Source organism: Podarcis erhardii (assembly GCF_964252035.2).
Source record: "Podarcis erhardii genome assembly, chromosome: 5".
In the NCBI taxonomy this organism is placed as follows: domain Eukaryota; kingdom Metazoa; phylum Chordata; class Lepidosauria; order Squamata; family Lacertidae; genus Podarcis; species Podarcis erhardii.
The window spans coordinates 14,363,350-14,386,077 of NC_138509.1; the positions used below are offsets into that span (position 1 = coordinate 14,363,350).

The window sequence follows — 22,728 nt, forward strand, 5'->3', positions numbered from 1 at the left end:
TATTGGAAGTCCCAGAAGGGTAAGAAATTGTTTCTCAGTTAAAAAGACAAAGCTTCCTTTCCCAGAACAATTTGTCTCTTGAACTGACAGCCACCCACTCCTGCTATTGACCCAACCCAACTTGGTCAGTTGCATATTTCCAGCTGTACTTAAGGCACATGTTCCTGCCAATCATCCTGGACACAGGGAAAATCAAGAGAATGCCCAGGAGGACAGGGGGGCAGGGAGAGAGAAATAGTTGTGCTTTTCATTCAGGCTTCCTTTGCTGTTCACCTTTAGCAGGAAAGAGAGAGAAAAGCCTTCCTTTTTATCGTTGTCTGCATTGGATTGAATTTCAAATTGTTTCCACATAAAAAGTGTTATGAATTTTTAAAATTTCTAATAATTGTTTTTTATATGTGAAATTGTTTCTATTGCTGATGTTTTATTGTAACACTGCTTCAAGATAATTTACGGGGAAGCAACCCATAAATGGAATTAAATAAATAAATAAAATTTATTTGGGAAGCAGTTGTGTGATTTCAGAAGCCTTTCATCAAATAGTGGCCTAATACCAAGACCTGAAGAACAAAATACATTAAATGTGCCATTAGAAAACTACCACATTTTTTGCTCTATAAGACTCACTTTTTCCCTCCTAAAAAGCATGGGGAAATGTGTGTGCGTCTTATGGAGTGAATGCAGGCTGTGCAGCTATCCCAGAAGCCAGAACAGCAAGAGGGATCACTGCTTTCACTGTGCAGCGATCCCTCTTGTTGTTGTGGATTCTGAGATTCAGAATTATTTTTTTTTCTTGTTTTCCTCCTCCAAAAACTAGGTTCGTCTTATGCTCTGGTGAGTCTTATAGAACGAAAAATACGGTAACTAGCTGCTCTTGCAAATACTAATCCCTTACAGCTTTTGGGTTTCAAGAGGCTCAAAGTCAAGCACTGTTATCTTTACAGATGTGGACTAAAGCTGGGGAAGAAGGGCCTAAAACGGAATTTCTATGGAATTTCTCCCTTCCTGTATGAGAGGATTCCCCTGAATCAGACTGATCTGAATCAGAGAGATCAAACAAGAGGTTAAAACACCACTTGGCCTGTGCCTGGAGGACTTGGGATGGCCTGAAAACCTGCAGGGACAAGAATGGGACACCCAGGACTCCATCATGCCCAATTCAAGGTGCTGGTCTATCAAGCCCTAAACAACTCAGGGAAGGGCCATAACTCAGTATATCATCAAACTTTGTATGCAGAAGATCCTGGGTTCAACCCCAGGCATCTCCAGTTAGATCCTGGGAGAGATTCCTTGTCAGAAACCAATACTGAACTAGATGGACCATCGTATAAGGCAGCTTCCTCTGTTTCAGGGCCCAAGCACCTACAGGAGTGCCACCTCCAATACCAGCCAACTGGATCCTTAAAATTGGGTAGGGCACTCCTCATAGCCCCAAGGATTCATGGTGACCAGACTCATAGAAAACTCTTTTGCAAATTTCCCACTGGAAATGTGTCTGTCCCCTTCATTATTGGGATTTAGACATCAACCAAATACATTTGTTTACCTAGGTCTTTATAATCTGTTAAGTTAATGTTTGCCTTGAACAGCAGTGCATGGGTTATGTTTTTAATTACCGTCAAGTTATGAATGTTTTAGTTTTGCTTTTGTTTTAATTACTGATATAATTTTGTTGCTTATCCTTTTTTTGTACATCGTCCAAGGAGGGTGATTCTTAAGCTCAATAAATAAATGATTTTATTTTTTTAAAGTGGGAATTCAAACCAATACCAGGAAGAGACAAATGAGACCGATGCAAAGACCAAAAGGTAGAAGGAACACACAATAATCACAGGAACCACACATCTTTCTGGGCCTCTAGCACCAATTCCAAGCTGCTTCACCACCTGACAGTACCAAATTCCATGCTGTTACTACCTTGTCACTACCAGAGCTCAACAACAGCAAAAAGTGGCCACACTCTTCTGAGGCCTTATCAGGTAGAAATGGCAATTGTGGGGCAAATCAAAAAGTAGAGATAGACAGATTAGTCTATTTCTCGTCTGTGTCCGAGTTCAGCCATAAGCCCATTCTTTCCCATTTCTGCATCATTCTGCAAACTTTCACCCACAAAAAAATCATATTTTAATATACATTTAACCTAAAATATGCATTTTGAATGCATTTTAATATAAAATAAATGTTTGTCCACATTTAAATATGCATTTTAATACATTCTTTTGAGGTGATTAACTATATCTAACATTTGGAAAAGTGGAAAAAGCAAAGGAAAACAGCATTGCAATCCACATATTAGGTCAGCTCACTTAAAAATAAGAGCTGAACAAAAATGATCAAAGTTCACCTCAAAGCACTTACTCAGCACTCTCTGCTTAGTTCCTAAAAGACTGGCAGAGACAAGCCAAAGGGCAGGAAAAGAAAACCAGGCTTTCTGCTCTTCCACTGAGTTTTTTTTTAAACTGCCTCTAAGCAACAGTAAAGCATCTACTGCTGAGGCAGTGAAACATCTGAGGACTGAGACTGCTGAAAGAGAGCCTTCAGAAAGATATTTGGAATAGTCTGCTTCCTACTGGTCAAGACAGTGCATTACCCATTGCAGAAAATGCACTTAATTGGCTCTAAAAACAGAGAGATGTAACATTACCACATAATATTTCTTCTGAACTAAACCCCAAATGTTTTTGTATTTATAAAACCTATAAACAGAATCTAGATAATTTATAACCTGTCTGGATTTTGACCATGCTTAACACCTCTTGCCTTATTTTTTAAGTTTCAGTTTTTTGGACCACAGGACCAGTTTTTATTGTCAGAAAAATAAGAGATTGAAACCAAAGTTATTTGCTCTTCCTGTTCACACATAAAAGAGTAAATCTGTTGCTAATGTGATTGTGCTGCAGAAATGCTGCACAAGAATGACTTCTGGGTGGAACTGGGTCCAAGGAACAAATGCCCTGGAGAGTTTATATTACAAGGCAGCAGCAAGCATTTCTTTTCCAGCAAAAACTACTTCACTTCTGAAGTGAACAGGCCTGGCAAACTAACATGCTTGCCTTGTCCAAGCACAGCCATGCATACTAACGGTTTTAGCAGAACACTTGGACGCAAAGCCTTCAAACACACATTGCAGGCAGGCACTCTGAGGGGGTGAACAGTGCCTTCCAATAATTTCTCTTCATTCCTTCTTCATTCCCTCACACAAGCACATGGCAATTTCAGTAGTTGTGATCTAAAGATTCACTTTTTAAAATTTATGTTTTTAATTTGTATCCCACTTCTGTGGCCTTGCAGTTAGAATTAAAATGTGGTCCTCTGTGGCCTTGCAGTTAGAATTAAAATGGAAATATGACACATTGGAAATGGAAAGATGAAGATTTTTGTTCTAAATCTGAAGTCTGCCTCTCTCATGTTCACTTATATGATTGAAGTCTGGACTCTGGCACAGACTGTTTCAGCCTGTGTCCTGACCCTTTTTCCAGCCAAAGTCTTGCTTGTGGCTGTGCCAACAATGTATTTGGGTCTCAAGATGCTGTTTGTAAATGCCAGGTCAGTCCATATTAAGATCTGCCTCACCCACAATTTAATCAGGGTTAAGGATGCCGACCTGGCATATACAATCAAGACCTGGGTGAGGAGCAAGTCAGGGGGTTAGTTTCTCCCAGCTATGCCCACCTTGGTACTTGGTCCAGCACAGGAGTAGACACCAAAGCACCTGATCTGCATGGCAAACCTAGTATGTCTTGCCTTTTAAAAATATTTGCTGCCCATGCTCCGCACAATGGTGAGTACTTTGAGCTCACAACAGATAACAGCACATTTTTTATTCACTATTTTATTAAAATATTACTAATACCCCACCATTCACCTCTAGTCCACTACAGGATTTGTAAGGTCATCCTCACCTAATTGAGGCTCACTAATTGCCACAGTGATTCAGAGTCAACATTAATATTATCTTCCTCTGTTTACTTTCTCCTGCCCAAAGGCTAAATAATTAAGGATTGGTGCAAAATGAAATGCAAAGGTCACTAAATCGTTAACCATTTGGGTTTGAAGAAGTTACAGGTATGTCAGCTTAAAAAAGAAATGCTTTTGTATACATTTTCATTCCCAGTCTTTCCTTAGATTGCATAGACTGCCCATTATTTCAAGCATTCTGCAGCTCAGCCTTGTCATTGGAAGAGAGATATGCAGCTGAGTCCAAATGAGTCTGGTAGGATAGTTCTCTCTCTCTCTCTCTCTCTCTCTCTCTCTCACACACACACACACACACACACACACACACACACACAGGTTTTATGGGAAGGAAGACAGACTGCTCTTTTTACCTAGGGAACCTGTGGACCTGCAGGTGTTGTTCGACTCACAACTCTCATCATCCCCAGCCAGGATGGCCATTGGTCAGGGATGATGGGAACTACAGTACAGCGACATGTGGAGGGTAAAGGGTTAAGAAGTGTTGCCCCAAAGACTGGTCATTCATTTCAGATTGCAAGTAAATTGACCAAAGACAAACAGTAAATAGGTGCCAGTTTGGACAAGAAGAATTATGCCTTTCTTTGGACAATTAAAATCTGTGAAACGGCACTAGCCATGACAAGCTCCTATGTAAGTGTGATCATGATCTTATTTTATGTTCTTTCAGAATCCCAAATATTTTCCCACATAAACTTTAAACTTTTAATTTTTTTAAAAAAATAATAATTAAAAAAAGGAAAGTTTTTAAGCCAGGTAAGTTCTTTAAAAGTTTTCTTCTTTTTTCAAAATTTGTATTATGTATCAATAGGAAGGTTACTTATGTTTCTGCAAGTAGCCAATGTGAGATATCACTCAACTATTGTTTTATTGGCCACCACATCTTCCTGCACCAAAAATTAAAAGAAACAGTGTTATATAGACAAGGATAGGGCTAAAAGATTATCTCTACTTGCACCTTCACTTTGTACAGGTAAGAAACTTAAGCCAAGATAAAAACAAAAATCCAAAGCCACAAGGTATTGAATCTATAGGTGAGTTCGGATACTCACACTGTATTCCTAGGCTAGGTTGGCTCTATGGTATACCTTCTTTCCCAAATCAGGGCACCCCATACATCATTCCTAAACAGTTAAATAAGCAAAGACTCCAAGGAGAACAAAGGTACTCTACTGCAACATGCCTAACATTTACATTGCCCCTCTCTACTCATTAAACAGATTTTGTTTAAATAATGAACAAACTGTATTACAGACTCCAATGAGAATTCCAAAATTATAAGTCAACTGATAAAGCTCAGAGGAGATGGAAGAGAACGGGAGGGAGAGAAGAGCAATATTGACTAATATAAAGGGCGCAGCTTGAGAAAGGATATTCCTGCCACACCTGATCAAACATAGTCCACAGAGGGGAGAAGGAAAGAGGAACACGAGAAGAAATGAGACAAGGCAGTTGGAAATTTGCATCCAGCACAGATTAAAACAAACTCAGTAGGGACTGAGGAAATACAGAATATATATTACTATAAATGCAAAACTGTTCTAAAAGCTAACTCAAATGTCAAAGATTACTGCTTGAATAAATTTGAATATGAAAGTCATTGCTTCTGTAACTTAATGAAGAAATGTTGAAACCGAATTCAAGTAAGAGTTGAACTCTGCCCCTGTGTTGCCTCTTGAAAGTGGAGGTCTCTGACAATAGCACAACATGCCATCAGGGCCCACCAATACCCTGCCTAGGATCAAGTCTGCTCCCAAGAACACCTAGGAAGGATTTCCAGTCAGTGCTACATGACAGAATTAACCCACACACAGGAGACATGAAGGCTGGCATGGTCTTTTCACAAGTGATATGAATATCAGGAAACTTAACTACTGATTCCACAAATGCACATTAGTCCAATGTATGCATCATGGCAGAAAGTCTAAACCAAAACTCTGAGTATTTTCCTAGCACAAAGTATGAAAGAGTCATCTAGATTTTAATCAGGAGATTTGTGAAGAAAATATTTTATCATCCCTCAGCCCCAAACCATACAGCTGGCACGCACACACAACAACCAGCCCCCGCCAATCTTCTGGCATCACTTTCCTCCTGTGTGCTTGTATGTCATTAGTTTGGCTATTGTCACATCCACAACTGAAGACAGAAGAAAGCATGGTCAGGGAAATGGAGGGCAAGACACTCTGTTTCTAACCAATGAAAATCAAGTGCCAAAACACCTAATATATGTCCCTTCATTTATGTATTGACCCTATTATGTACACTGCACTGTGAAGGCATGGTTTGAAAGTCAACCTAGATTCCACAGTCTTGGTGCCAGCTGTGAATGCAAGGCTGTTCTGTACTGATACACAATCCATATCCCTATTTAAAAAAACAATAAATCTGTCTCTGCAGAATTTAGGTATGTGCCTTGATCCTCTACATACCCAATATTAACTTAAAAAACAACAACAGCTTACCAGTTATGTTATTCAGCACTTCTTTCAAAACACTGAAGCTGTGCAAAAGAGGATCACGGTCTTCATCCTAAACACATGAAAAGGTTGTTACTAAGTAGGAACTGGACTAAGTTAAAACTTCCTCACTAAGAGGGAGAAAATATTTATATCATCTTTCAATAAGCACTTAAAGAGATCATTATTCAAAGAAGCCCCAAGGTCTCTCCCAGTCATGTGCAAGAGGGGGAAAATTGGGGCTCACTCAGCTGGGGGCAGGAGCCTTCTTGCACCCCAGAAGACATGCAAACCAGCTGCGTTGTCCCCAGTCCGCCAGGCACTGGGGTGAAAGTGTCTCAGCTCCTGCAGTGAAAGCTGCAAGAGTTTCATCCCCCGCCTTGTTGGCTGAGGCCAATGCAGCTAGTTATTTCAACATCATGGTGTATCGCCAGATTGCGATGTTTGGCTGGTGATGCATCACAATGTTGAAAACCTGACATCACCCAGCCCTACTAGTAATACATGGTCATTGACTGCTGGGAATGAGTGTTTCAGCATGTTGCCTCGTGCTCCGGCCAGCTTGCTAGCCCACCGCCTGTTGTGCCAGTTCAACAGTAGCAGCACCGGCATGCCACCCCATTCCCACCAAGCTGCTAATCCAGCTTGATTGCTTTGTGCAAAATGGGTGTTAGGAGGAAGATCACAGAGGTAGCACACAGTTCCTTTGCCAAAAGGATTTCAGCTGCTACACACAATGCATCTATATCCAGGTCAGCAGGGATGTGGGTGAGTATGCAGAACAACCCTATGTAGGCCTGCCCAGAAGTCCCACTGGGTTCAATGGGACTTACTCCTTGATAAGTATGCATAGATTTACAGCAGCCTTAAGAAATGAATGGAATAAGTAGTATGAATGGCTAAACACAGTTGTGAGTAACCTGTGGCCCACCTCCAGATGATGGACTGTCATAGGTTTCCCTCCCTGTTGCCCTCTGGATGTTGCTGGACTACAACGCCCATCATACCTGACCACTGCCCATGCTGGCTGGGGCCGATGGGACCTGTAGTCCAACAACATACTCCGTATCCCTAGACTATCTCAAATGGGATGTTCATTTGAGTTTCACATTGGGCAGCAAAATGTACTGGAATTGCCAATTGCCACAGCAGAAGGTTATAAAGCTGGGGAGGAATTTGTATACTTTTATTATTTCTTTACAATATTCTCTGAACTTTACTTCATACTCAGAGGCACTTTGTCTTTAAATTATTGTCTCTCAGTTCTTAAACTGCTCCTATCAGAAGTTTAAAGCTTTGATCAGAAGTATTACATCACATGGGTGTGTGCATTTTTAAAGCTTTTGAGAGAAAGCATTTTAGACAGGCTCTGAAAGACAATGTTCAAGGCACCAGGATTTGAGAACAGAAAGTGACAACCCTTTATTCCAGTTCAAAGGTGTGGAAAGACTGTACCAACCCCTCCAACAACACAGAATTTAACAATCAATCCCGAAGGGGGTAGCGATACTGCCAGGAGGGTGTTTAGTGCTACAAGAGTCTACATGAAATAAAAAAGACCTAAGAAGTCTGTGGAACCTTAAAGACTAACACATTTGTTTCTACATAAACTTTTTGTAAGCAGGATCTTGTTTTATCAGATGCATGAACTATGCAAATAGTAGGTATTATATGAATGGGTGTATAAAAATGTAGCACCCATAATACTACTTTGCACAATTCTAGTGCTCAGAAACCCTGAAATTTAGACCAGCATTATTTTCCCAATATGTGGGTGCAGTAGAGTGGGCTCACAATATCCTGTTGGTACCCCGTCCCAGAGTTCAGCACTTTTCAGTCTCTTATACAATAGATGCCACACTCCAAATTATTTTGTTAACTAGAATTAGACAAATGGAAGATCAAAGCTGCCTACAGAAACATATAGCAAATAACTATTTCAGTTCCTCATATATGTTTGATATTAGACAGATTCAAGATTCACTTCATGCAACACTCAGCAGCTTACCAAATGTGTATGAGTACTCCATCTTGCACTGCGTTTTATGGCTCCTACTACTGTATTGATTTCGCCTTGAATAATATAAATGTTCTTATCCACAATCCTGACAGACCTAGGAATGAGAAACTAAATTAGTACCCATTCAAATACAAAAAAAATAACATTATTATTCCATACCAGGAAAAGAAATTTGAAAGTATGTCCCAGAATCTACTCTTTGGATGCAAAAAATGATAGAAATATTTCATGAAATGAGAAATAGTTAAATTATCTTGGTGCGGTCTGTTTTATATGTTTTTATTAATAGCTATTCCACCCTATATTTTAACTCACAGAGAGACCCCAAGGCAGCTCACAAATCAGAACACAACATTTTCAAGACACTGAACCCATCAAACCAAAAGGTTTAATCAGAGTCAAGCCTTCCTTCCTTCTTTCACTTGCTTTGGGGAAATGAGGGTCAGCATGTACAATATATATAGAGTTTCACTATTTCTTTTAAGATACCGTACAACTTTTAGCACTTCAAAAGCAAGAAAACCCTAAAAAGGCACTATAAACCTGGGGGGAAAGGACTCATGACTTCACAGTCTAGACCCAGCAAACCACAGATTGTGCTAAGTAAACCACTACAGGAAAGATATGGGTTAGTACTTGGCATACAACTAATCTGGCAATCAACTGAGCACTGTAAAAAGAAAAAAAGAGGGAGTAAAGCCTGCCAGTGGTTAACAGCCGGAAGCAAAGGAGCAGAAATGCACACAGAAGTGAGAAACAATCCAAGTAGTACATCTGTGCAGCAGTGTAGTATTTGGAAAAGCACAGATATATCTACCAATCTGGGAAGCAGCCAAAAGCACACCCTGCCCATTAGACTAGGCCTCCTTCCCCAATTTCTAGGGTACATTTCCATACCACTTGGTGGGCATCTCACTGATAAAGTCACAGAGATGGGCTACCATGGAAGAGGACTAAAGGAAAAAGGGGTAGAAGGCAGAAGATTGAGATAAGTAGAATGTGATGAATAGATCGCTGCATGTGTGGTGTAGTGCTAACCACCTTGAAAGAGGCAGTGGTACAGTCCCTACTTTAAAAGCCCAATCTGGACCCTGAGATTCCCGATTACTGCTGCTGATCACAAATGCTCCCTTCAGGGATAAGGTGCTTGTACAGGGGTGGGGTGGGGTAATGGCCTCGCTTCAGAAACACTTGGAGGAAACCAATTATCTAGACCCATTTTAGACAGGGTTCCAGACCAAGCTTTCGGACTGAATCAGCTTTAGTTGTTCTGATGGATGTCCTTTACTAGGAAACAGACAAAGGGAGAGTAAGTAACCCTGTTACTCTAGCTGGATATTTCTGCAGATTTTGACAGCGTTGAACATGGTATTCTCCTGGGCCAACTTTATGAGATCCGACTTGCGGGTACTGTGTTGCAATGCTTAGATTCCTATCTGCGGGACAAGATTCAAGGAATAACACTGGGTAAGCATACCTCACTGCCCAGACACCTGCACTCTCAGATATCACTAGGAACTCTTCTGTCCCCAACACTATTTAACATCTAAATAAACTGTTGGGAGCAGTCATCAGGATCTTTGGGACACAGTGTCAGCAATCCCAAGCACTGCTTCTCTGTTATATCTAAATAAGACACAGCTCTGGTTTTGAACCAGTGTCGGGATGGAGTAATGAGCTGTATAAAGGCAATAAACTGAAAATGAATCAGCAGCATTTGATATTTCTTTATCTACTACATTCTATAAGGAAACAAACAAGAGAGATCTGAGTTATCTACTCATTATATAAATTTTGACATCCTTATTCCAGGGTGAAAATAGGCCCTTGAGTGTTATACCATGAGAGAAATCTTAGGACAGAGGATGAAATTAAAATAATTTCATTGTTTTGTTCATTGTTCCAGTCAAATCCAATAGAATTTTATGTATATGCCCTCAATGCAGCTTGCATAAAATGCAGTTAAAACACAATTAAAACCAACCTAAAATAAAATTAAAATCAAGGAACTGGCAAGTTTTTGGATATTTACTATTCCTAAGATCTGGTAGAGAGGCCTATATCTGGGCTGCACTAATCATGGAGGCACAATTGTTTGTGGCAAGAGAAAGGGCCTTCTGGATTATGGAACACATGAGGTCAAGTTGGTCCCCTCCCGTACCATTTCTGCCAACTAGTGAAAACCTTTCTCCCCTGGCAAGCTTTCATCTTGCTGGGCAGATGACACATGGTGGACCTTGTTTAGGGTTTTTATCTACTGCACTGTTTTCCATTTTCACATTGTTTTATTCTTATATTGTTGATAGTATGATACTGTAAGATGGCATTGTAAAATGAGCAATGTGAATGCACTGCAAAAGTGCAGGATACAAATCTTCTGGAAAAAATAAAATACTGCATTTGTGGTGAATCCACAAGTGGCATGGGCAGCAGGAGTTTACATCATACCTGAATGTAAGTTGGAGGTACTGTGGAATTAAGCATACAGCAAACTCTGCTGAAGTACACTAGTGCCTGCTCCCCAGTCCAGGAGACTTGAGCCCAAACCACAGCCAGTGTTTGTTAAAACTGGCATTCTCTCATACTTTAAGCTTTCCTTGTGGCACACTTGCAAAAAAGATTGGTCACTACTTTTGTAGCTCCAGGGCTCAACTCTTTCTGTCAAAGCCACCTTTAAGAGGTCTATATATTATGACAGCTAACCCTTCTGCTTGTCACATAAAAATACACATTTGGGTAGTGCAGTCCATGTGTTCAGGTAATCCAGTGTCTACCCCATATTGCATATATTCAACAGTCATAAGTAGCTGCAATTTCCTCTAAGCTGCAACTCTACCCAACTTCAAAAATCAAAATTACAACTACTCAACCTCCAACAAATCAGGTTTGAGGAAGCTCTGTTCAAGTCACACAGTAATGTATCAAAAAGTAATGAGGACAAGTTGAATCTACTAGTCTTTGGAAAGATGGCAGAGTTGGCATGTTTGTGTGTCACATGGAATCTACTCAAAAACGAAGAACACTATATGGACACGAGGCATGTATACAGGCCCCAAATGCCAGTTCTGGGTACTTCCACATTCATACTGACACCCAGTTCTTTGACTTCCAGCAGACAATTTACAGATCTGTTCTTCCCCTATGTTCCAATAGCACTTACGGCCAAATTTGAAGGTGTGTTTGCAGCCATATTTTAAAGTGTGTAAATATATAAAGCAGTGCCTTATGAGAACCAGCCCAGGCCCACCTGGGCAAGCTGGGAAGGTCACTGAGCCAACATCCATACCCTCAACACCTAAGTCACTTGGAGTGTCAATGGCAAGGATGAGATGCAGTGTGCTCCCTGTCATTGATATTCCATCCACCTAAATGCAAAATTGTGCTAGACATATGGCATCACTCCACCCAGGACTCCTCTGGAATACTCTGGGGTGATGGTAAGATCTCTGCATTCATGCAAAGGGCTAAGAAGACCAGAGATAACTCTAAACCCTAATGCTGCCTCCCATCCAAAAGTGCAAATCAGACTACCTGAGATACTGTCCCTCACCCCCAAATCCTCTGTACTTGACAAGCCTCATTCCTCTCACATTAAACTGCATGCCCCAGGCTGTTGGGTCTTCCCAAGCACCTAGCACAAATTAAAATATGTTCACTTCCTTCAAAACTATTCACAACACCTAATGAAATTTAGCGTGTGCCCAGACCCTAGCAGGCAGGGTTTTACCTATCCCTCCCCAACCCTGAAGCTTGTCCCAAAATCAAGCCAATGGCCAGATCCTTGGGCAAACAATGTTTTTATAGCCCTGCTGTCACAGATCTTTTAACCAGAGAAGCTGAGGGTACAGTCTCAGGCATTCTGCTTTGCAAAGTGCACACTGCCTTCACCAACAAAGGCCTTCATTGATGCTTTTTAGGGCACCCCAGAAGCAGCAGCTGGACTGCCAGAACTGGGCCAGCTCACAAAGAATCACCAAACACCTCAGCTCAGGTGCCCCAAGGGTGCGGGAGGATCTTATTCCCTCATGGGAAGCTGCACAGGACTCTGAGATCTTTGGGGGAAGGCCCTTCTCTCGGTCCCACCACCCTCAACAGAAACACCTGATGGGGTCACAAGAGAGGGCCTTATAGGTGGTGGCAGCTCCCAGGAAACTTCAGAACTCCCTTCCTCCGGACCATCTCCCGCCTTGCTGCCCTCCCAACCAGCAGGTGAAGAAGACCTATCTTACTCCAACAGGCGTTTGGGAACGCCTGCTTTTAATTAAAGGTGTCAGCGCTGCCTCTTATTGTAATGACTGGTGCCGTGCTGTTTTTATGGAGTTTATTGGTTATGTTTTAAAACAGAGCTTAGATAGGTATGCAGTTTTCAATTCCATGGGGTCTCCAGCCATAGGAACCAACTCCTCACCCGCCGCCCTAAAAAAAATAAAATATTTGAGGGGGTCGGGTCCCCACAAATTTGATGTGCATTGCCATTCAAATAACGTGTGTGCACCATGGCATGTGATCAATTCTGTGGGGCGGGACTTACCCCCTCCCCCCCCCCAATATTTTATTCAAGTTGGCACCCCTGTCTCCAGCAGCTGTTGGACTACAACTCCCAAAGTCCCTAGCTAGCAGGTCAGGGGGTGATGGGAGTTGCAGTCCAACAGGAGCTGAGGCCCCACTTTCGATTGGACGCTGCTTATTTCGATGCTTATTTTTTTTCCCCCCTTCTTTTGTAGCGGTTCTTGTTTTTATCTGCAAGCCGCCTCGAGTCCCGTCAGGCGGGGTATAAGTAAATACAGAACCATAACAACCACAGTCATAATCTCGGCCGGAAGGTCAAGCGGTCCCTTGCTGCACTTTGCCTGCCGAGAGAGGGAAACCGCGGCCTTCGCGAGCCGCCTGGGCCGGACACCACCTTCGGGCCCTTGCCGGCCCCCCCACACGAAGGACAGGCAGGCCCCGCGGCCCAAACGCCCCCGGCTCCCTCAGCAGGCAAAGCCCGACTGCGGGCCGGGCAGCTGGGAATGTCTGGCTGGCTCACTCACTCACCCCTCCATCCAACCGGCATCCAAAATGGCGGCGCCTGAGGGCAGTTGCTGAGGCGTCGGAGGGCCTCTCGGCATTGCCGGGGAGCCGGACCGGCGGCGGCCCGCTCCGGAAAGCCCGCTAGCTCCGAGAAAGGCAGCCGCCCTGAGGAACGGCAGGAACCGGCTCCTCTCCCCTCTTCGCTTCTCTCTCACTGACGTGGAAACAAGGGCGCAGCCTAGCTTGCTGCGCGGTTTACTGCCGGGGACGGGGAGGGACCTCGGCCAATCGAAACCAGCACCTGAGGTGACAGGACACCCGCCGCCCAATGGCATCGGCTCATTCCGAGGGAGGTTGGCGGGGAGGCGGGAAGGAGAAACCCTTCCGCCGCCGCCCCCCTAGCGAGAAAGCCAATTAGGAGAAAGGCTTGGCGATATTGGCATCGCTAGTTGCCAATAGCTGCGTGGGAAAGAGAAAGGAAAGGAAAAGCCAACCCTCCGGATAGGTGAGCAGCCTCCCCGGAGAGAGAGAATCAAGTGTGATTGCACTGCAGAGCGAAGATTTGCTGTGCATTATGGGGGGCAGCTTGTCATTTCTGGGCTGCGGGAGCGTGTGAATGGTCAAACTCGCAACTCATTGGTGTGGTGCTTTTGGGTGTGTGTGTTTTGATCTCTCCCAAAAATTACCACCCAAAAAAACAAAATAAGGAAATGCATCGCCGGCAACTGCACTACTACATTTTTACCTTGTCATGTGTTAGTTACACTGAATTTTATGCTTTATTACATAAAAATACAAACTCAAAGCGGATTAATAAAAACCTAAAACAATAAAATCAAGATAAATCATAGAATTGTAGACTTGGAAGAGATCCAAGGGTCATCCAGTCCAACCCCCTGCAACACAGAAATAAGTACAACCTTACTCAAAAACATGCAAAAGTTAAAATGCTAAAACAAATTAACATTAGCAGAATAAAGAATTGCTCTTACCTGCACTGAACCCTTCTAGGGAGGCAATGATGCAACAGAAACCTTTTAAAATACTTGTGGTCAGTCAGAGGTTTTTAATCTAAAATCAAGCTACATATAAGATGGTTGGTGTCATGGATGTTGACTTATTATGGAAATGTGTTCTGTATTAGTCATGGTAATGCTATTGCTACAACCTTGTCATGACCTTTGGATAGAACAATAAAACTATGAACTGAGGCGGGGGGAGTATCGCAACAGTGCATACGTGCAGAGGACAGAATGGAAGCTGACCACACACAGGCCGCAGGCCGGGTCGTCCTCTTATATACCTGCTGAGATTGCCAAGGCATCTGACCCTCACCTGAATCTCATAGCTCTCCTGTAGCTGCCTCTGATTAGTTATCATTTAACTCTTGGCCTCACACATCATGTGCATGGAAATTGTCGAACCAATTAACTAACTAGAAGGATTACTGTTAATAGCACCAGTTTTCCTATAACCTGATATTGCTGGATAGTTTTGATGAACTGCAAAAGCATTTTTAGTTTGCTTTCTGTTGCCACCCTGGAACTTTTCCTTATTAGTGCCACTTTGTTTTGTACAATTCCTTGCAAATGAAGGAGAACAACTTTCTGATTGTATATGTTGATAATATAATTTTGGTTACTGAGAACAAACAAGATTGTACAAAAACAAGATTGGGTGCAGGCCTGGCCAGGACATAGGCATCCTGACTGTGACATCTATGACCTCTGTGCTTGCTTGCTTGATTAACAGCTGTTGGGAACTTCAAGGTCCCTGCTCTCCCTTCTTATGGCTTTCGTACTGGACCTGGAGACTCCAATAGAGAGCATTCCATGTCAAGAAGGAGGGCAAGTGGGCACCCTATCAAATGACAGGGCAGGAGCTACACAGAGAGGGCCTTTTCACTGGTGGTGCCCATTGTATGCCTTGCTCTTCCCAGACCTGCTCTCTTTTGGCCTGTATTTTGGAGCTTTATGATTTAGGAAGACTTTGGAAGAACTGGTTGACAAGTCTTATCAGTTGCTAGCGTATGAGCGGATTTTATTTGCTGCTGTTCTGAGCTTCTGGTGCACCAGGGTTTACACCAGCATAATAGAATTGGCCAGGATGCCAGAAGGGATACAATTTACGAGTTTTCTCCATTATCTGCACAGCAGCGGGTGTTCAGTCTACAATGCAAAGGCTGAGCTAAAGCATTCCCTGTTGGTTACCTGCTTTCAGCAATAGGGGTCGCTGTTTGGTAGTACCTTATTAGTTAGCTGTCAGATTCTAGAGCTCCCTATTGGTGGCTCTTAAATAATCCACAAAATACAGAGTCCATTCATAACACACAGTGTTCATTCATAAAGCAGTAACATAAATCTCCATTGCTACATATTGGGTGTATATTTTAGCGATTGAATGTACAAGTTTATGGCCATGCTGTAGTGTGGTGCTTATGCAACTGTGAATGAAATGTAGCTGGGCTCATTATCTCGGGGTTTGGGGGGGGATAGTGACAAAACTGATTTCCAATAAGTGCCCCCCTTTATTTCCATAATGAGTCCTTGAGTCTTGTACTCTGAATGGTGACACCAGAGACTTAGAAGGTGCAGGACTTGTCAGTCCAACCCCTGCACAGTCTCATCAGTGCTGACCTTAAGGTAATTGGAGCAATTGGGCCAAATTAGGCCCCACGGGCCGCTCCTAAGGGGGCCCCTGCACCAGGGCAATCTAGATGGATTTTATTTAGATCTATAAGATATAAAGTTTTGCAGACTTTGGCTGTGAACTGGTGCCCTACCCAAAAAAAAATATGCAAGTTGCGCCCCACTGTTTCAAACTGAGTGTCACTGGCTAGCCCTGAGTCTCATAGTTGCTGGGCCTGAGTTGCCCTGCCCTTGCATGAAGTCTTGGGTTTACAATTTTGGGAGGGGGAGACTGCAGCACTGGGGAGCGGGCAGGCTGGTGAGGCCCCCTAGACTTAGAGGCCCAAGTTGCCCTGCCCTAGCATGAAGTCTTGGGTTTGCAATTTTAGGAGAGGGGAGACTGCCCGCTGGGGAGGCCCCCTAGATTTAGCAGCCCTAGGCTTCAGCCTACTTAGCTTATACAGTACATAACTCCGGCACTGATTGTCATGTTCACTGTTTAAAAGGTTGCCAGTCATGCCTGCTTTTACCTCCCCTTCCCTAACTCTCTGGTCTTTGGGTGCTCCAGAGAAGCCCCAGGGGACGCCCGACTTTCCTGCCGGGACCTTCCTTGTCACCTGGAGGCCTTGGTAAGCCGATGCCACTGCAACCCCTCCTTCCTCGCCAGAGGGAGCGGGCCAGCCGCTGCCCACAAGCGGGCCTCCGAGGGGGCGGGCCGGGGAAGCGCCAGAGTCTGGCAAGGGCGGGGCCCGACGACGCCTCGCCTAGCCGGGGAAGGGGGCGGGGGGCGCTTGGCCAGCCGCGCGGCTGCGAATGGGGCGGGCTAGGCGCGCGCTGCCCGATGGCAGCTGCCTGGGGGCGCCGATGGCCTCATCCTTAAAGCCGATTGCCCCCGCAAAGGGGACGCACTCGACGGCGGGACCCTCCTCCAGCAGGCTGCGGCCAAGCGCACGCAGCTCGGCAGCACTACTCCGCAGGGACTTACGACGAGCGGAGCCGGAGCTGGGCAGCCCCGAAGGCTGGCGCGGAGGCGAGGCGAGGACAGCCGACGGCTCTTTCCGGGCGCACGGACGCCGCGCGCTGTAAGTGGTCGCTGCGCCGGCTTCTCCCCGGGGCGCAAGGGAACGGAGACAGGCGATAGCGGGGCGGGGTGCCGGGACAAGGCTGGGTGTGCCCGACGGCTTGCATTGCGCGCCCCTTGCCTTGCTGCCGCCGCGTGTGGTGATGCTTATTCTGCCAGCTGCTGTTGGGAAGGTGAGGGCGCATCTTGTCCTTTGTTTGGTCCCGGCCTTCCCGTCGAGCCTGTGGTGGAGGGCGGCCGGTCTTTCTTCTGCTCAGCCTCCCCCGGCCGCAGCCGGTGGGCCGGGCGTGATTTTCTGCAGTCGTGGAAAGTCCCCCACTCCGCGGTTCCCCGGCAGCGCACTGGCTCTGGTTGCCGTCGAGGCTTCACGAAGTGCTCCTAGGCACTGACGGACGGGGCTCGGGAACCCGAGGGTGAGTTGATCCGGTGGCTAGGGCACAGTCGAGGCGCCTGGGCGAGGCGATCCCTCCGACTCAGATAAACTCTGCTTTCTGAACTGCAACCCAGACGCCGCTTTAGTTTCCGCACAGAGTCGAAAAAGCGGTGCTTGTAGACGCGCAAAATTATGAGCCGGGATTTCTTTTGTAAGGTAACGGTTTGCTAAAACCAAGCTTGCGGGTTTGTGAGAAAGAGAGGGGGAAGAGAGAGGAAGCGAAATGGCGCAGGGAAAGTCCGTCGGCTTTTGGACAGATAGACAAATGATATTTATGTAAGGACCGTGCTTCTGTTTACAACCGGAGGGATCATGCAGGTTCCCAGAAGAGGAGATATTCAGTCTCCCCCTTGGGAACCCTTGTTTAATTTTTCTCCGCTTTTTGCTGGCAAATACGGCTCCTTATCAGCAGGACTAGTCTATTTTAACTTTGGTTAAAATCTGTCCTCACGAAAATAAAAAATGGATTTTGCCTAGGAAGGAGACCCTTCAGAGAAGAAGGATTATTAAACCGCAAACCGCTGCAAAAAGGAAAGCCGCAAACGAAAAACAAACCCAAATGCATGTTAATGTCACCTTATTAATTCAGTTACTTTATTAATAGTTATTGATTAATAGTTTTGGGACTATTTTCTCTACTCAAGTTTCTATTTAGAATTTAACATTACTTACAGAAGACAATGTTTTTCAAAGACCAAATCAAAATTAATTTAACAGTAAAATTGTTCAAAAAACATATTGCATCCTGACTTTCTTCGGAATGAAAACCACGGCGACTAGGAAGATGTAAATGCATCTAAATAAACCACAATATCAATACGTTTGTCCGTTAATTTTAAATATTCGCAATTATAATTCAACAAGATAGAATGTAGTAATTTGCACATTCGTGACACCAAAGTACCTTTTCAGTTTTTACGTGTTTTCTTACTCGGAATGCAACGGTATGCAAAGTTTTATGTCCATAGTAAAACCGCAATTAAAAATATGTCCATAATAACCCTTCCCCCCCCCCGAATATTGTGCAGAAGTTACTGTGTGGTTTTAGTTTATCAGGGCTTAATTGGCATTTGATCACCAGTGCGGGGACATTGTGCTCTTTACAAATGACTCCCCCCATCCCATATGATCAAAAACCAGCAGGCATTGCTAAGTCGGTGCCACAAGCAAACTGTGACTCGGGTAAGAAAAGCTCAGCATCTAATCTGGGCTGAAAACGCCAAATACTCGGCGGACTATTCCCGCACAAGCTGGACTCCCCCCACGTCGCCACCCATCTCCCCACGCTGTGCGTTGGGAAGGGGGGCAAGGGGAGGCCGGCCCCTGCTGCCTAATCGTTTTTCCGCAATTCCTTGCTCGCTTCTGTTGCGCAGACTTTTGCATATAAAACACCGTAAGAAAGCACCATAGCATTCAGAAGGCGGAAAGCCGTCGCCTGCTCTCTGTCTTAGTAGCTGCCATCGGGGCGCAACCACAGAACCGCGTGTGCGCAGTGGCGGCGATGCTTAGACGCCTTCTGGCCGCCCAGCTCAAGACAAACCAGGGAGCAGCCCCGCTGCCTCGCTTCGGATCGGGATCGGGGGCGGGGAGCCGTTTGGGCCGCAATCGGTTCTCCCAAGAGTGGATCTGGGTAAAGAAAGAAAGGAGTCAGTTACGCACGTTGCACTCCGCGCAAGTTCAGCGAGAGCGGCGGAACGGTGGCAGGATTAAGAGGCGGCCCCTTTGACGTACCACCCCGACTCCCACCCACCGACCCACCCCCGCTCTCATTCGTTGCAGCGGGTTAGATTGGATGACCCCCCCGGATCCCTTCTAAACTCTCCAATCTCTCCAATTTAATGATTCCCCGCGCGTGATCTGGCGCGATTCGCGGCTAACGCTTTGCAACCCTTTCTCCCCGGCGGAGGGAGCTGGAGGAGCACCTGGTGGTCCCGATCCACAGTTCGGTGGTGGCGCCTCCTCACCAACTCCCCCTGGTTTTGCGGGGACAGCGCGGCCGAGAAAAGGGGCAGCTGGCTTGCAGCTGCCGACCGCCCCGACGTGGCCGCTTTCGGCTTGGCAGGAGAGAGCCCACCTCGTGGGCGATTGGCGAGGCGGCCCCAACGCATTCTGGCAGCCTGATCCCTTTGCTCAGGGCGGGCGGAGCAAGAGACGCCCCTTCCCAGCCCCCTCTCGGAGCGGTGGTGGGGCGCCCCCTCGAGCCTTAACGGCAGGCGACCGGTTGGTCCTTTGCTCGCCAGGAGCTCAGCCCTGCGGGTTCGAAGGGTGCTGACTGAGTGGCTCGACTGGGGCCGGTTTGGCTTTCAAAGGCGCATGAGATGGCCCCCATGGGTTTGGACAGTGGTTCTCAATTTTTTCCCCCTCTGGCAACTTTTTTCAGCATAAAAATTTGCTGTAATATTTTTGTTTTTTTTAATTGACAGGTGAAATAGCTCAGTTGGTAGAGTAAAGGTAAAGGGACCCCTGACCATTAGGTCCAGTTGTGGCCGACTCTGGGGTTGCGGCGCTCATCTCGCTTTATACAGCTTCCGGGTCATGTGGCCAGTATGACTAAGCCACTTCTGGCGAACCAGAGCAGCGCACAGAAATGCCGTTTACCTTCCCGCTGGAGCAGTACCTATTTATCTACTTGCACTTTGACGTGCTTTTGAACTGCTAGGTTGGCAGGAGCTGGGACCGAGCAACGGGAACTCACCCCGTTGCAGGGATTCAAACCACCAACCTGCTGATTGGCAAGCCCTAGGCTCTGTGGTTTAACCCACAGCACCACCCGCGTCCCAGTTCGTAGAGTATGAGGCTCTTAATCTCAGGGCCACGGGTTTGAGCCCCACTTTGGAGACAAAATATTCTTGCATTGCAGGTTGTTTGGACAATATGACCCTCTTGGTCCCTTCCAACTCAACCATTCTATGATTCTATGAGAAGAAATGTATTGGGAAATAAAATCACAAGTAGGATTGCTCTCATTTTAAAAAGACATCTGTGCATATTCTGCAAGTAAAATAATTGCTTTGGGCTGTGCTATACTATACTACACTGAAATGTTTAAGTGTTTCTTTGATTGCCCTTGAATCTTCCTGCCACACATCTTTTTCTGCCACATCCTTTGAGAACGCCTGGCTTGAACAGCAAATCGCGACCCATCCCATATTTTGTGTGTGGATTTTGACTAACGTGCAGGCAGCTTTGCTAAGTGGGAAGGTGGTGTAAAGTTCAGTGGGCTTGTTTTGGGGGTGGGGAATGATGGGAGGTCATTTCACTAGGACTTTACCGGAAATGGGAACCAAATCTCTATTCTTCCCTTTTTGCATCCATGACGGGAAGATGGGATTCCTGCCACTGACGGGGCTGTGAGTTGGCAGCCCTGAGATGTTCCTGGATTGCTGTATCTGCTAAAACACCAGGGTTGCCTTGAATTCTCTCTGGTATGAAAACTTGGTTTTCATCCTGGGTATTTTCAAGCCTAGTGGGGCAGGGGTGTGATTCTCCTTTATCCAACAAGTAAAGAAGGTGACAATGCATTCAAGTTTTGCTGCTGTTTGACACAGACCAGCGTAGAGGATGTCAGAAGATGTGGGAAAATAATCAGGCTAGATACTTCTTTCTTTTCCTTTGTCTGGGTTCCGATCTCATGCTAGCAGTCTCAATGGTAACACTTCTTTGCTTGCGTTGCTGATTCTAAACAAAGAATGTGTTTCTGCTGACTCAAGCTCTTTTTGTTTTGCAAAACCAGTCAGAAGACAGGACCAGGGAGTTTGACGCAGCTTACTGCCCAGCCAGGCAACTTGCATAGGTTTTCAGCCATGCTACATGACGCGGGTGGTGCTGTGGGTTAAACCACAGAGCCTAGGACTTGCCGATCAGAAGGTCAGCGGTTTGAATGCCTGCAACGGGGTGAGCTCCCGTTGCTCGGTCCCAGCTCCTGCCAACCTAGCAGTTCAAAAGGACATCAAAGTGCAAGTAGATAAATAGGTAACGCTCTGGCGGGAAGGTAAACGGCGTTTCCATGCGCTGCTCTGGTTCGCCAGAAGCGGCTTAGTCATGCTGGCCACATGACCCGGAAGCTGTACTTTGGCTCCCTCGGCCAGTAAAGCAAGATGAACGCCGCAACCCCGGAGTCGGTCACGACTGGACCTAATGGTCAGGGGTCCCTTTACCTTTAGCTTAAACTAAAGCAAGTTTTCTTGGATTTGGTGAAAATCCAAGTGACCTCAGCAAGTATTTCAGCTTCAAAGATGATTCTGATTGTTTCTACTTTTTGTTAAGTATTTTTATTTATTCACTTGATTTGGGTGGGGGAATGCAGCCCCCAAAACTTCTCTGTCCAGTCCTTGGGACTCTCCCCAGGCTGTGCCCCTCCTTGGGTCAAAGACCCTCTCCACAAGGCACATCCCTCCTCTCCACCCTCCTGAAATGTTTCTGCCTCGTGTGAACTGATGGGGACACACATTATAACCTTACATGACCCTGTGTAAAGTGTGGCTTCCTGTGGTATACCTGGAACACAAGTGTTTTGGCACTAAGGAGCCTGCTGACAGGAGATTAAGAGGACATGTTGCTGTTTTGCTGGGAGAGTGGGAGATTTGGGAGAGGGAAGATCGTGTGAAACCCCAGAGACAGACAGAGAGAGAGACACACACAGAGTAAAAAGCAACATGCAGATAAGACAGTGGAGCAGAGAACTGCTGCCTCCTGCACAAAAAACATCATTCTGCAGCCAGGGAATGACAGGATGAAGCCTACATCTACTTCCCAGTCCAAGACTGTAGCAGCAGGAACAGAGACTGCTATAAGAGACCCTAATTACTCAGTGGTACATAGTTGATTCTTTGAACTCTATCCTCTCCTGTTTTTGTTGCTGTAGTTATTTAGAGACCCACCTTAATTTGAATATTTGTTTCTGAACCATTTATTTTGCTTCTTCCCTTCTTGTTAAATCAATGTTTGTAAGTGGAGAAATGTTAACTGGGTGAAGTCCAACGTTAGTTAGACTCACTAAAGCTAAAGGGACCCCTGACCGTTAGGTCCAGTCGCGGACGACTCTGGGGTTGTGGCTCTCATCTTGCTTTACTTGCGTACAGCTTCCAGGTCATGTGGCACTTCTGGCAAACCAGAACAGC

At 45.4% G+C, this 22,728-nt stretch overlaps 2 protein-coding genes across 11 annotated transcripts in view; one reads left to right on the top strand and one right to left on the bottom strand.

Annotated features, from left to right (window-relative positions):
* The window catches only part of GBF1 (golgi brefeldin A resistant guanine nucleotide exchange factor 1), an 81,295-nt gene extending 67,575 nt beyond the window's left edge, over positions 1-13,720 (bottom strand). For 5 of the 8 annotated variants that reach the window (XM_081864184.1, XM_081864185.1, XM_081864183.1 and 2 more), the window contains exons 1-3: positions 13,492-13,720; positions 8,443-8,548; positions 6,441-6,507 (exon numbers count right to left, since the gene is read on the bottom strand). In XM_081864184.1, the coding sequence (XP_081720310.1) occupies positions 6,441-6,507; positions 8,443-8,548; positions 13,492-13,565 (247 nt within the window). In that variant the 5' untranslated portion in view covers positions 13,566-13,720. The remainder of the gene's footprint in view (positions 1-6,440; positions 6,508-8,442; positions 8,549-13,491) is intronic. The other 3 variants (XM_081864189.1, XM_081864188.1, XM_081864186.1) reach the window with 1 other exon arrangement.
* Positions 13,721-16,907: 3,187 nt separating this feature from the next.
* Positions 16,908-22,728, top strand: part of PITX3 (paired like homeodomain 3) — a gene marked incomplete at its 5' end in the record, with an annotated part of 29,390 nt that continues 23,569 nt past the window's right edge. The window contains one exon of one of the 3 annotated variants that reach the window (XM_081864399.1): positions 16,908-17,176. In XM_081864399.1, the coding sequence (XP_081720525.1) occupies positions 16,908-17,176 (269 nt within the window). Of the gene's footprint in view, positions 17,177-17,279; positions 17,349-22,728 lie in introns of those variants that run through there. The other 2 variants (XM_081864400.1, XM_081864401.1) reach the window with 2 other exon arrangements.